Raw genomic sequence first — 14,906 nt, 5'->3', positions numbered from 1 at the left:
TTGTATCAAGTAGGCTCCTCTGGGTTCTCAAAATGCTCTTTCACATGAAGACAATAACAAAAGGGGGTGGGGGTTAAGGCCACCGCTAGATACAAAGCAACAGTTATATTCAGGCTCTCATTTTTCATATTGCATTTTACTTTTAACAGCTTGTCTTTAGATAACATTAGGTATTTTCATTGATTGAATTTTCCTATTTTGTTTTGTCTATTTGTCACATTGTGATGAAAGATAATCAGTTTAAACTTAGCATAGAAGAAAAAAAACATGCAACAGTCTAATGTACATTTCCAGGAAGAAACGTATGGGGTGTAGGCAGCAGCACTTGCAATTCTATACTGCACACACGGCTCTAGTTTTTCATTTAGGCACCTCAAAACACCCCTTTTTTTTGGAAAGTGCAGATGGCTTTAGGAATATGAGAAGAGAATTGAGGAGCAGACAGAAGAGTGATTGGAGAGCTGCAGGATTTGGCAGGCAGGCTGGTGGGAGGGTCCTTTTGTGATGAAATGTTGCATAAATAATGCCAAAGGGGGTCTAAATTCACCGTTGCCATGGAGACCTTTGTGCCTGGCTGAACTCTTATTCTTTGCTGCTTGAAGGCAGTCACTACTGGGCTTGCAGTTCCTCAAATGAGTACAAGAATTATTTTAATAGGAAGTTTTAAACACAGAGATGGCAGAAACTGGACTATTTTATATGTGTACCTTATCTGGAGTTTGGTACATGTTCAGGTAAATGTTCCATTTTATGTGCACTTGAGGGTGGAACATGTGTTTTCGTTTGTTAGTGGGATAATGCTTTGGGAAGCAAAGAAAAGGCGGCAGGCTTCCTACTTCATGTGGTATATCTTTTGTTGCCTGGAGCCGTTTTCTTTTGCTAAGTACTTGATGGCACTGGCATGGCGTGTTATAAATAGTGACAAGCAATTCAGTTATCCTGTGATCATCATTACTTTACTTTCTTCTTAAAATGTCTAACATTTTGACAGGAATATTGATTTATTTTTTAATGCAAACTTTCTTTGATATATTGTTCTGATATATAAAAACACATATGCTTTTTCACTTTTTGCTGTTTACTCATCCTACTGTGAAAGTATACTGTCTAGGAATAATGTTAAAAAAAAAAAAAATGTAACTCTTCTCCTGGAATTGTTTGTTCTTTTGCTAGAAAGAGGAAAATGGTGTTGGTACTGGGCCTCATTTAAATGCATTTATTTGAATTAAAATTAAAATGTAGTTGCATTTACTTATAGAGGTTTGGCGTTTATACTTTAGTCATAGAGATCTTGCGTCTCTAATTTTAAAGAGATTATGAAAAGGAAGCATCTCCTCCTAAGAGCTAAGTTTTGAGTGTGGGAACATGGAGAAAGGGTTTGCTTGGGGGCCCATTGGATGTGGTTATTTCATTCAGTCCTTGAATAGGTTTCTGAAGAAATCAATTGCCCCTGCGGTGCAGTCCACATGGGCAAAGATTCAGACTGCTATTGATTTTGATTTGCCTTAATTAAACCAAAAATCCTATACACCAGTGCCAAAACACTGCTAGATTTGTTTTAAAGTTCCTCAGCGTAGGTATCTGTAATTATATTATTGATGATGATTAACAGACCCTGGCTTCAGCTGAAAGGGTATAATATGATATCTACTGTATGTGGTATCACAAAGAAATATACTTTTCAGAATGCTTTTTCATTTCTTATATTTTGAACTACAGTCAGGGATTATTTTACATTACATTAGTAAAGCGGTAGTGACTACTGTGGATTATTTAGAGGTACAGTAATATTATCTCAACAGAATTTCAAAGAAAGTTCATTAAAATAACTAGCCTAATTGAATTGTAAACAGCACTTAACTAATTACAAGCTTATTATTGGATTTGAGTGTTAATGTTTTATTAGTTACACCGGGTGCTTGGTGTACTGGTAAATAAATGCTTTTTACAAGCAAAACATGGTTATTGCTGATTGATTTCAAACTAAGGTTTTGCCTATAAACATTTACGAAAGCTGATAATGCAGAGATTCTTCACATCTAACAGGACTCACAGTTTCAGTATTTTTTTTTCCAAAAGGAGGCTGACTTTGAATAACCATAAAAAGGGGCACCTGTGCCTCGCTTGGGACTCTTGGGACAATTTAAATGCATCTGTGCATAACGTGAGCTACTCAGGTGACTGCCGTTAAAGGCTGGGCCTCTCACACCACATAAACATGTTATCTGATACAGCTTAAGATTTGAATTAATCACAAAACTATCCATTGTGTGGATGCAAAATTCATTAACAACTTTGTTGAAACAATATATACGTTTTTTTTTTTATGGATTTCTTCGTAAAGACATATTCCTGATAATATAGTCGTAGTAGTGGTAGTAATTCATTCAAAATAATTAGGTTAGCTCCTCCCCTCTTCTAAACTATTTTCATAATCACGTTAGTGCTGGGAGCATATACCGTTTGCTCCATTTCATTGGTGAGCCATAACGCCCAGCACTTTTACAAATTTAAAACAAAAGTATATTGGTGACTCAATTATGTAAAGAAATATGTACAGTATGCAAATATAATATTAAGCATGAATCAAAATAGTGTTATCAACTGACTGACACACTAAAAATACATATTTTTAAATCACAGCAAATCCAAATCATAATAAAGGTTGATGCAGCCACTGTATGTGGATGGGTTTGTTAATTACAGTGTGACTTATTGATTGAATGTCCTTCAGGCTTCTTGAGCTTTTATCAAAGCAGTGCTGAGTGGACAGCTGCAGAAAATTAAAGCAAACTGTGGCAAACTGGTGTGATTTGATATGTTGGCACGGTTCTTTTTCCCCCCAGGAGTGTTTTTTGGTCAGTCCCACTTCCCATTACCCTTTGGCTCTGAATGGGGATGCTCAAGATGTTCATGGTGATTTTTAAGAGGAACCATCTATTTCTATTATCCAGTTGGTATTTAAATTTCGATTCAGTCAGCTTTTTATCGTAAAACTCCAATTAACACCTCAACTCCAGCTTCAGTTTGTCTATCTGAACTGGTCTACTGTGAATGATTATAACCATGCAGCTGCTGTACCAATGGTGCTGAATGATGCAAAAGTGTGTATCATACCATATTGCATATTATATAGATTGTGTGTCTGATTTCTGTTGTCAGCTGACAGTTCTCTTTATCCACTTACCTTTTCAAACTGAGCCTATGCTTTTTTTCTTTCAGGAGCTACAATTTGAGAGATTGACTCGAGAATTAGAGGCCGAACGACAGATTGTTGCCAGCCAATTGGAGCGATGCAAGCTTGGATCTGAGACTGGCAGCATGAGCAGCATTAGGTATGTTGTGGTCATTTATCACTCTCTGCATACTTCACAAGAATGCTAATTCAATAAAGCAGTTTATTTATTTCACTTCTTGCTTACTGATCTAGATCATTTACTCCAATACTCTCCTGTGAGTTTTGATTCTGTTGTATTGATAAAATGCACAACAGAATTATGATATTCACTGATAACATTTTTTTGAGTTCTGATTATTGTTTTTGAACAACTAAAAACGAATAGCCAAAATTGGGATGGATATGTCAGTTGTGTTGTCTATTTATCAACTTCATTTTGAGTAACCAAAAGATTTTGCAAGTTGCCAAAACAATTAGAATCTCTCTACAGTTTCAGAAATTCAGTGTTTCTAAAAGTATTTTGCTAAAACTGTTTCTGACCATGGCTCTGTGCATATTTTGTGCTTTATGTTGTATGTGGTGTGTTATTGTTGGTGTGTATATATTGATGCACGGGGTATAAATTGGGCTATGTAGCACGAGTGATTTAAAATGTATATTTGTATTTAGGCAAGGGGATTGCACAATCACTTCACGTACAGATATAATGTGTATTTGTATGTGGTCATGGGGATTGCACAAATTAGTTCACGTGCCAGGATTCAAGTGAATGATTAATTAGCAATTGAGTCCCGCCACAACTGTTTATATATATATATAGAGGCACGAATCACTCACTCGGGGTTGGGTGTTCGCGTGGAGAACGTGAGAGAGAGAGAAAATATAACAATTGCTACTCATGCAAGAGGACCTGCACAATACTTGCACAATACTTGTTTGGGTTCATCCACTGTTTGTTTGTTTGTCTGTTTTGGTCATTGTGCCGTTTTCTTTTGTGTGAAGTGTTTTGTTTGTTTAAACCATGTACTTATAATAAACCAGCGCAATAGTGCATTCATATTAGGAGGCTGTGTGGTCCAGTGGTTAAAGAAATGGGCTTGTAACCAGAAGGTCCCCGGTTCAAATCCCACCTCAACCACTGACTCATTGTGTGACCCTGAGCAAGTCACTTAACCTCCTTGTGCTCTGTCTTTCGGGTGAGATGTAATTGTAAGTGACTCTGCAGCTGATACATAGTTCACACACCCTAGTCTCTGTGAGTCGCCTCGGATAACGGCGTCTGCTAAATAAACAAATAATAATAATATCCCAGCACTGTTATCTGTCTATTTTCTGGCCTGACGTCACCACACGATTTCAAAACTGTTTTGTTGATTCAGGTAGTGTGGATTGGGTAGAAGTGTATGCAAAGTTTAAAGAGATAACCTGCTGGTAATAAATAATAATAATAATAATAATAATAATAATAATTTAAATATGCTGCTTTACAACCTGAATCTCCTTTCAGCTTTTTCATTATGTACATTTTAGGACTTGAAGTCACAGTAACAGTTCCTGAACAAAAAAAAAAAAAGAATGCAGTTCCCTTTCAATTCGAAGACGACCACCAACAACATTACGTATGGGATATGCCTGCCTATTGGTAGGTATTTTCTGAGCTCTCTATACCAGAGCTGCCGATAGGCCCCTTCCTGGGATGACGCCCTCGGTCTCGCCTACCGAGTGATTAAAACTATCATACCAAGGAAGCCATTTCTCTTTTTGCCTCTCAAGACGGTAAGGTATCTGAGCGTATTGAGAAAAGAGCTTTGAGTCTACTGCAGTTCCCTTGCTTTTCAGTGAGCGTTGTCGTCTTTTACAGCCTTTCACTCGTGTGGGAGCACATCTTCCACCGGGGCTAGGCTCAGTGCGCTCGGTACTCGGTGCACGCGGCGCTAGGTCCACTCGGTGAGCTTGGTGCACTCGGTGCTCACGGAGCTTGGTGCACTCAGTGCGGATAGCGCTTCTGTGGTTGGTGCGCTTGGACCAATTAGTGCACACAGTGCTTGGCACACTCGGTAGTGGCAGCCATGACGGGCATCCCATGGTCCAACGCCTGCACATGTTGTAAGGCGAATATGCCACTCAGTGACAAGCAACCGCTCCGCGTGCGGTGCCTAGGAGTCCAACATGCCACGGAGACCATGGGCGGAGAGGACTTCTGTGACTTATGCACAGCTTTTCTTGCCAAGGGTATGTCGCAATAGGCTCAGAAGGGCCATGGGGATAGACATTCATTCTCCCACGGCATAACCATCAGCAGCCCTCGGGGCCCCATCCCCGCTCCTCTAGCTCTCACAGAGCCCCTCGCAGGGGATCCCCTGCGATCAGGATCCTGTGCCAAAACCTTGCAGTTGCTCCCCCTTCCCCCAGACCAGAAGGGTGAAGCACTCAAGGCAGGTGAGAGATACTATTTCTCTCAAGGAACAGATGGTCCACGTCCTTGAGCTACTGTCAAGGCAGCAAGCTCCTGCGCCACCGGTAGAGGTCCCGGCCCCTCTACCACCCGCACCAGCTTTGTCACCTGGGTCTCCCATGGGAACCCAGGCCAAGCTGGAGCCACTGCCTTTGATGGCGGAGGAGGACACGCTATCTTTAGCTGCCGCCTGGGATGAGGACTCCTTCCCCACAGAGATGGAGGAAGAAGAGAAGCCGGTGTTGTCAACTGTGGCGGAACCTAGCTCTGAGATTGCCTCGGAGACTAGTTTGCCACCATTGCCCAGCTCCATGTCGGCACTAATGGGGCGCACTGCAAACTTTTTGCAGATCCTCTGGGCGACACCGGCAGAGCCCCGGCGGTCCGTGTTTCGGACGCAGGCGGTGGCTCCCACAGCACAGCCATTCCCACCATTCCCTGATTTTATGGAGGAGGTACGCTCCTCTTGGGATCGACCGGCATCAGTGCCGAGTGTGTTGAAGCAAGCCATTCAATGTGTTCCACTTACACCCCAAGCGCGACAGACACCGTCGACTTACAGTGTCTCACACGTGCTCCACGGCCCTGTGATGGTGGAGGATGCCCTCTCACCTGCACAGGGGCATGCGGATGGGAGTGGTGTTATCTTGCTAAGTGGTGATGATGGACGCCTCCAACTTGGGTTGGGGGGCAGTCTGGGAAGGTAGAGGAGTCGGCAGCACCTGGTCGGGTTGTTGGAAAGCCCTGCACATAAATATGCTGAAGCTGCAGGCTGTTTTCCAGGCTCTCCAGTACTTTTTTCCAGTGTTGCACGGAAAACATGTGCTGGTCCAAACAGACAACACAGCAATGGTGGCATATGTCAACCACCAGGGCAGCCTCCGGTCCCTGTGGTTGCATTACATTGCCTTCCGGCTCCTGACTTGGGCGCAACGGAATCTGCTGTCCCTACAGGCGACGCATCTTCCCAGAGTGGTGAACTGGGAAGCGGACCTCCTGTTGAGGGAGGGTGCACATCTGTCAGAGTGGTGACTCCACCCACAGGTGGTGGAGTGCATTTTGGAATGGTTTGGGAACGGTTTGGGAAGGTGCAGGTCAATCTCTCTGCCTCGGCGGAGACGACACATTGCCCTGTGGTATTCCCATGAGTGGCCCAGGATGCTCGTTTATGAGTTCCCGCCAGTACCGTTGCTCTTGTTCTTCTTGGAGAAGGTCCGGTTAGAGAAAGCGACAGTTCTCCTAGTGGCCCAGGGCCAGCCCTGGGAGATCCCACTTAGCCTGGATTTCTTCAGTCAGGCTAGAGGCACTCTGTGGCATCCAGAACCTGGCAGGTTCCAATTATAGGTCTGGCCCCTGAACAGGACCACTGGACAGCCCTAGGACTATCAGACACAGCTGTGGGTACTCTGCAGAGCACTAAGGCAGACTAAAGGTCGCTGTATGCCTATAAGTGGAAGTATTTCCAGAATTGGTGTATGACTAGAAGTCATGACCCAGTGTCTTGCCCCATGCCAGTTATCTTGCAGTTTCTGCAAGAACTGCTTGATGCTGATAGGTCACCTTCCACGTTGAAGGTGTATTTAGTGGCCATCTCTGCCTGCCATGCCCCCTTACATTCAGTATCTCCGGGTGCGCATTTTTTAGCAACCTGAAAGTTTCCTGAAAGGTGCTCGGCGGTTATTATTATTATTTATTTATTTTCTTAGCAGATGCCCTTATCCAGGGCGACTTACAATTGTTACAAGATATCACATTATTTTTACATACAATTACCCATTTATACAGTTGTTTTTTTTGTTGTTTTTTTACTGGAGCAATCTAGGTAAAGTACCTTGCTCAAGGGTACAACAGCAGTGTCCCCGATGGGGATTGAACCCACGAGTCCAGAGTCAAGAGTCCAGAGCCCTAACCACTACTCCACACTGCTGCCCGGTTATGCCCTCCTAGGATGGTCGTTCTCGATTGCGGACACAGTCTCTGTGGCGTATGACAGTGCTGGCTTACCCCCACCTGGGAGAGTAGCTGCACACTATATTAGAGGGTTGGCTACATCTTGGGGCCTCACTGTCCGATATACAGACGTGCTCAAATTTGTTGGTACCCTTACAGCTCATTGAAATAATGCTTCATTCCTCCTGAAAAGTGATGAAATTAAAAGCTATTTTATCATGTATACTTGCATGCCTTTGGTATATCATAGAATAAAGCAAAGAAGCTGTGAAGAGAGATGAATTATTGCTTATTCTACAAAGATATTCTAAAATGGCCTGGACACATTTGTTGGTACCTGTGGCAAAGCGCCCCGCCCCTGTGTGCATTTGTGTGTTATGTGTTGTATGCGTGCGTATGTTAATGTTGGTGTATAGATTGGTACACGGGATATAAACGGGTCTGTGTTTCACGTGTGTTTAAAGTATATAATTATATTTAGGCACGAGGGTGGCACATCACTTCACGTGCAGATAAAATATGTATAATGTGTGGCACGGGGTTGCACGTAATTAATTCACATGCTGGGATTCAAGTGAATAATTAATTAGTAATTGAATCCCAGCACAACAGTATATATAGGTGCACATTTCACCCACTCGGGGTTGGGTGTTCGAGAGTGGAGAACGGGTGAGAGAGAGAAGGAGAAACGTAAAGTAAAATAAGATCGTAAATATAAGTGTTTGTACTCACCGTGTTTGTTTGTCTCCGTGCACCGTTTGTTAAGTGTTAGTTCGTTTTGTCTATTTATTTTGGCTTAAAGTGCCGTGTCCTGTTTTGTTTCAAACCTTTTATTTTCTGTTCTGTTATTAAATGCTGAGCGAAAGCATTCGCTCAGCTCCATCAAACCACAACTCTCTGTCTGTTTATTTCCTGCTGCTGGTCTGACGCCACCCACTCCGGCCGTCTTTGTGACAGTACCCCTTAGAAAAGATAATAAATAATTGGATTATAGTGATATTTCAAACTAATTAGTTTCTTTAATTAGTATCACACATGTCTCCAATCTTGTAATCAGTCATTCAGCCCATTTAAATGTAGAAAAGTAGTCACTGTGCTGTTTGGTATCATTGTGTGCACCACACTGAACATGGACCAGAGAAAGCAAAGGAGAGAGTTGTCTGAGGAGATCAGAAAGAAAATAATAGACAAGTATGGTAAAGGTAAAGGCTACAAGACCATCTCCAAGCAGCTTGATGTTCCTGTGACAACAGTTGCAAATATTATTAAGAAGTTTAAGGTCCATGGAACTGTAGCCAACCTCCCTGGGTGCGGCCGCAAGAGGAAAATCGACCCCAGATTGAACAGAAGGATAGTGCGAATGGTAGAAAAAGAACCAAGGATAACTGCCAAAGAGATACAAGCTGAACTCCAAGGTGAAGGTACGTCAGTTTCTGATCGCACCATCCGTCGCTTTTTGAGCGAAAGTGGGCTCCATGGTAGAAGACCCAGGAGGACTCCACTTTTGAAAGAAAAACATAAAAAAGCCAGACTGGAATTTGCTAAAATGCATATTGACAAGCCACAATCCTACTGGGAGAATGTCCTTTGGACAGATGAGTCAAAACTGGAGCTTTTTGGCAAGTCACATCAGCTCTATGTTCACAGACGAAAAAATGAAGCTTTCAAAGAAAAGAACACCATACCTACAGTGAAACATGGAGGAGGTTCGGTTATGTTTTGGGGCTGCTTTGCTGCGCCTGGCACAGGGTGCCTTGAATCTGTGCAGGGCACAATGAAATCTCAAGACTATCAAGGCATTCTGGAGCGAAACGTACTGCCCAGTGTCAGAAAGCTCTGTCTCAGTCGCAGGTCATGGGTCCTCCAACAGGATAATGACCCAAAACACACAGCTAAAAGCACCCAAGAATGGATAAGAACAAAACATTGGACTATTGTGAAGTGGCCTTCTATGAGTCCTGATCTGAATCCTATCGAACATCTATGGAAAGAGCTGAAACTTGCAGTCTGGAGAAGGCACCCATCAAACCTGAGACAGCTGGAGCAGTTTGCTCAGGAAGAGTGGGCCAAACTACCTGTTAACAGGTGCAGAAGTCTCATTGAGAGCTACAGAAAACGTTTGATTGTAGTGATTGCTTCTAAAGGTTGTGCAACAAAATATTAGGTTAGCAGTCCCATCATTTTTGTCCATGCCATTTTCATTTGTTTTATTATTTACAATATTATGTTGAATAAAAAATCAAAAGCAAATTCTGATTTCTATTAACCCTTTGCGGTCCATTGTCGGACTGGGTCCGACATTGCAATTATTCCTCACAGGTCCTTTGTCGGACTGGGTCCGACATCATTATAGCAACGCAATAAACGGGTGTTTAGTCGTTTTTTCTCCGGAAAAAGCCAAGAAAACCATTCAGTTGCCGAGTGGGAGCGACAGGAGCCGAGACAAGTCGGAAAAAAAAAAAAAAAAAAAGGCGTATTTCATGAATAGTCATACATGGTATCAGGTATCAGATATTGGGGCGTTCATAGTAAACAAGTTGGCTGAGTGCGTCAGCGCACTGAGACTATCATGGACATTTGCAGAGCTTTTTTCAGATGTTATAGTAATAAAATAATGACTTGGATCGCATTATTGAGGAGTTTGGTGATAAAACGAGTGATCCGGAGATGATCAATCGGTATGTACGACTATTATTATTATTATTATTTATTTCTTACATAGCTGAACGCTATAGCAAACGAAAGGGTGGGGAGGGGCTGGAGATGCCTAGTGTGTGCTTTGTATATATGCAGGGCCATTTAAACCCGTTTGACTGTGAAAAAAAATACTTTTAAACAGCGCGTATAAAATTAACTGCGAGTGTGAAAATTAATTAGACCTGGCGTGCCTGACGCGCGATTAATAAATGGACCGCAAAGGGTTAAATATGGAATAAACAATGGTGGATGCCAATTACTTTTGTCAGTTTCAAGTTATTTCAGAGAGAATTGTGCATTCTTCGTTTTTTGTGGAGGGGTACCAACAAATTTGAGCACGTCTGTATGTACGGCGGCTAGCTGGGCAACGCCGCTAACATTCTCCATATTCTACCGCTTGAATGTAGTAGATCCTTCCTTACCTTCAATGGGTTATATGGTTCTGTTGCGTCCCTCATGTGCTGCCATTCCTTCTTCCTTGCAACAGCTTTGGTTTACATTTCCCATACATAATGTTGTTGGTGGTCGTCTTCGAATTGAAAAGGAACGTTAGGTTCCCTGAAAGAGAAAACGACCACCAACCGTGAAGTTGCATCGGTCGCCCTCACGGGTTCGATGCAAAAAGAGAAATGGCTTCCTCAGTATGACGGTTTTAATCCCTCGGTAGGTGGGACCAAGGGAGTCATCCCAGGAAGGGGCCTATTGGCAGCTCTGGTATAGAGAGCTCAGAAAATACCTACCAATAGGCAGGCATATCCCATACGTTGTTATTGGTGGTCTTCTCTTTCAGGGAACCAGGGTTACGGTTAATAACCTAACGTTATAAATTCAATACATTTAATATTATATTATTATAATCATTTTGTGGAACCATGAGAATATGTATGACAGTGATGAATATAGGTCTATATAAAAGAGTAAGTAGCGGGGTTCCGAAAAACATAGCATTACACGTCCCCATGTGTTGCTACAACTGTTTAAATAATGTACCTGTCATTTTTCTTTTAATTGTTAACATCCTGACAACTTTTTACACTTAAAACTTCAAAGTCTGTTTCAAAGCTCTTTCCAGAATGTCTGCTCTGGTGCACTGGGGTTTGAGATCTGTCCTCTAAATCACTGCAGAAAGAGCGATTAAAAAAGAAAAACTATTACAAGTGCTTTGGCATTTCTGTTCCATACCACATCACGGATCGTTGTTGCTGTGTTACCTGTTTGACGATATGGGCAATGATCCTTACACTATCAGTGCACTAGAGCGGACATTGTCAGGAGACTAACAATGAAAATAAATATTACAGGTACGTTATTTAAACAGTTGTAGCAACACGTGGGGACGTGTAATGCTATATTTTTCAGAACCCAGCTACTTACTCTTTAAATACCTATGGTATATAACTTTACCTTATAGGTGTGGTGGGACTAACTTTAGTAAAAGCACACCAACAATCAAACATCAAAACATTGAATAAATGCCCTTAGTGATTTTGCTTATGTACGTTTATGTGCGTGTAATAACTGTATTTAAGCAACTCCATTATTTTGCTCCTACTCTTCAGAATGATTAAGTATTAAGGGTTATTTTGGATCAATTAAAGTACTTAAATATATAAATGAAAAAATACAGATAGTTAAAATATGTGTGCCTGTTTTAAATTAGCAAATTCCAGCTTGTTAGATTTACGAAAACTGTACACAAACTAACCAATTGGGGATTGTTTTAAGAACATGTAAAGATAATCAGTTATTATCAAAATCCAAAGTGAACACTGCCAAAGCTACTACTAAAAGCACAGAATCATGCCAAAAAAGAGATACATTGTTTCAAAATAATGTAAAAAGATTTAGAAATTAAAATTTTGACTTGCACATGTTTTATGTTTACAGAATCTTTGGCCTCAGGCTGCAACATAGTGTGGAAGTAAATGGACATGAATATTCCAGATTAATAAATTACTGTATAAAATAAATCGATCCAAAAATCTATAATTACATTTGCTGGGCAAAAGCTATATATTTCTGCATTAATTCATACTGGATAACAGTACAGTGCTGGAAACCCCTGGGGGTGTAGTTTGTTTTATTTGAAAGATTCATTTCTGGGCGGAGAAATTAAATTGCTATACCACATTAATATAATACTGTTTCGAATAAGTGACAAAAAATCTAATTATGTTCTAAACAATGTGTAATTTTGTATTGAACTTCAATTGAATTTATATTATGTACAAATCTATTCATGAGGTGTTTTACATTTATTTACAATACACCCATAATCAACATTAATTCATTATAAACACTTTTTTAGGGTTGTGACTAACATTTTATGAACTATATATATATATATATATATATATATATATATATATATATATATATATATATATATATATACATATACACACACACACTGCTATGCAAAAGTCTTAGACATGTTACATTTTTCTACTCTGATGCATTATGAGCATCAACAATTTACTCAAAGCCTCCACTAGTGTTTTCTACTATTATAACAACCTTGACTTGCATAAAGAAAGAAAAACATTGAGTGAAATAGCTTGCATCACTCAATTTTCAAGGTGTGGTATCCGAAGCATAATCGACAAGTACAGAGAAACATCATCTGTAATTGACAAACTCAGGACTGGAAGACCCAAAAGCTGTCTAACAAGGATAAGCAATACTTGAAGATAATATTCTTAAGGAATAGAAAGAAGACGAGCGTTGAATTGACAACAGAACTGGCAGAAGGCACAGACGTCGTTGTCCATCCATTAACAGTCCAAAGCACCTTTGACTCATAGTCGGATTTCTGTGTTCTTGTACATATTTTAGCCTTTTAGTCTTGTTCCCCTTTCTTAACAGAGGTATTCTTACTGCAAGACATCCATCCTTTATGTCCTGATTTCAAGAGTTGATGCGATACTGTTGATTTCATACTGATTGATTTCATTCATACTGTTGATGTGATACTGTTGATTTGTCTTCTAGTATTATCTTCAAGTATGACAGATTCATGTGAACACTCAATGGATAAGTATGTTAAATTACCTGGCTGAGAAATGTGTATTATTAACAGCAAGAAAACAAAAAAATTGTTCAACAATAAGGTTGGAAGATTAAGACAATATTGTGTAAAAGGAAACTGGTGTTTTAGCAAAGCAGCATTACTTCTGTAGGGCCTGGCCTCAATCTCTGGACCGAAATACCATGGGCAAATCATCTTTCTTATTGGTTCCTATATAGAGTTACCATATGTCCGGTTTTTCCAGGACATGTCCTCTTTTTTGGGCTTCTGAGCTCTGTCCGGCTGGATTTTCAAAAATTGAACGAATGTCCGGGATTTCGCCTGCTCGCCCCTTTGCTGCTGCTGATGCTTGCAGAACTGCAATTCCTAATAGCGCCTGCGCAGACGGCGTGCGACTGTATTGTTCACTGGGCTGGTTGTACTGGATTGTACCTTGTTCCTGTGACGTATTGGGTTGTACTAAAAGCATCAGGGTTGATCCTGAGCCCAAATCTGATCCTTGCTTCAGAGCAGGATCGAACGTTTTTAAATGGAGGAACTTAAACTACAGCGGCTCATTCATAGACTGAAAGACGAGAGTGCGTATTTCGTGATCGGCAAAAGCCTCTTTGGGTTTATTGCGTGCTCTGCAATCCTTTAGTTTTGCTTCAAATAAATGCACTGTGTAATATAAAATAAAGTAAAATGAAACAGGATAAAATAGCCCTTCTTTTTTGTATGCACTGAATACATTTGCATTACATCCACCAAGAAACAACAAAAATAAAACATTTGTTTGGTTCAACTATAATAATATAACACATGTTGTTAAACAAGCCAAATATGTATGTGTCAAAACATGTAACCAATTCAAAAAAAAATCTGACCATATTTTTATTTTATCTTTCTGTTTTTTGGCCATCACTAGAAAAAAATGAAAATAAATAAATAAATACAAATTATATAGACTTATTATTATATACATATTCTTGTAACATTGTATTGCCATGTAACACTTGTAAGTCACCTTGGATAAAGGCATCTGCCAAATAAATACATAAATAAATAAACAGGAATTATTTCATTCAGTTGCCCTACACAAATAAATCAAAGAGATTTGCACAACAAAATGACTACCGGTACATATTGTGTTTACAAATTGTACATTTACCAGCAGAGGTTTGAGACTTTCCCATTCATGTTAAAATGTGCTTTTTATTATCTCTGAAAGATAAAGCGAGTGTGGCATAATGTAGATTTTAGTGGGAGGTATGAGAAGTCCCCGTAAAATATATTCTGGAAACGCTGAGGTTCAAATACCGGTACGTAAGGTAAATACAGTTTGCTATTAAAATGCTACTAGTACTGTATTAGTATTTAAGAAAACTGTAGTTTAAAAAAAAGTACTTTGAAAGTTTCCATCACTTAAAATATGTAGATGTTGCTTGAATGTCAAAATGTAGAGTGAGTTTTTTCACTGATGCAAAGCCAGTGGACAAAGGAAAGGAACAGCCTGACAGGTGAGTCTCTGAAAGGGATCCTGCTTGTATTGTACAACTTCAGGCACACATCTTGCCAAAACTTTCAGAGCTACTTCAGCCACTGCTGAGAAAGATACG

General features: G+C 40.4%; 1 protein-coding gene across 6 annotated transcripts in view; it reads left to right on the top strand.

The window, feature by feature from the left end:
- Positions 1–14,906, top strand: part of ctnnd2a (catenin (cadherin-associated protein), delta 2a) — a 326,927-nt gene that overhangs the window by 129,032 nt on the left and 182,989 nt on the right. For 5 of the 6 annotated variants that reach the window (XM_059017244.1, XM_059017243.1, XM_059017247.1 and 2 more), the window contains exon 3: positions 3,223–3,335. In XM_059017244.1, coding sequence (XP_058873227.1) covers positions 3,223–3,335 — 113 coding nt within the window. Of the gene's footprint in view, positions 1–518; positions 735–3,222; positions 3,336–14,906 lie in introns of those variants that run through there. The other variant, XM_059017245.1, reaches the window with a different exon arrangement.

The sequence above is a fragment of the Acipenser ruthenus genome, chromosome 3, assembly GCF_902713425.1.
Source record: "Acipenser ruthenus chromosome 3, fAciRut3.2 maternal haplotype, whole genome shotgun sequence".
Lineage (NCBI taxonomy): Eukaryota > Metazoa > Chordata > Actinopteri > Acipenseriformes > Acipenseridae > Acipenser > Acipenser ruthenus.
This window is presented reverse-complemented; position numbering and strand designations above follow the sequence as displayed.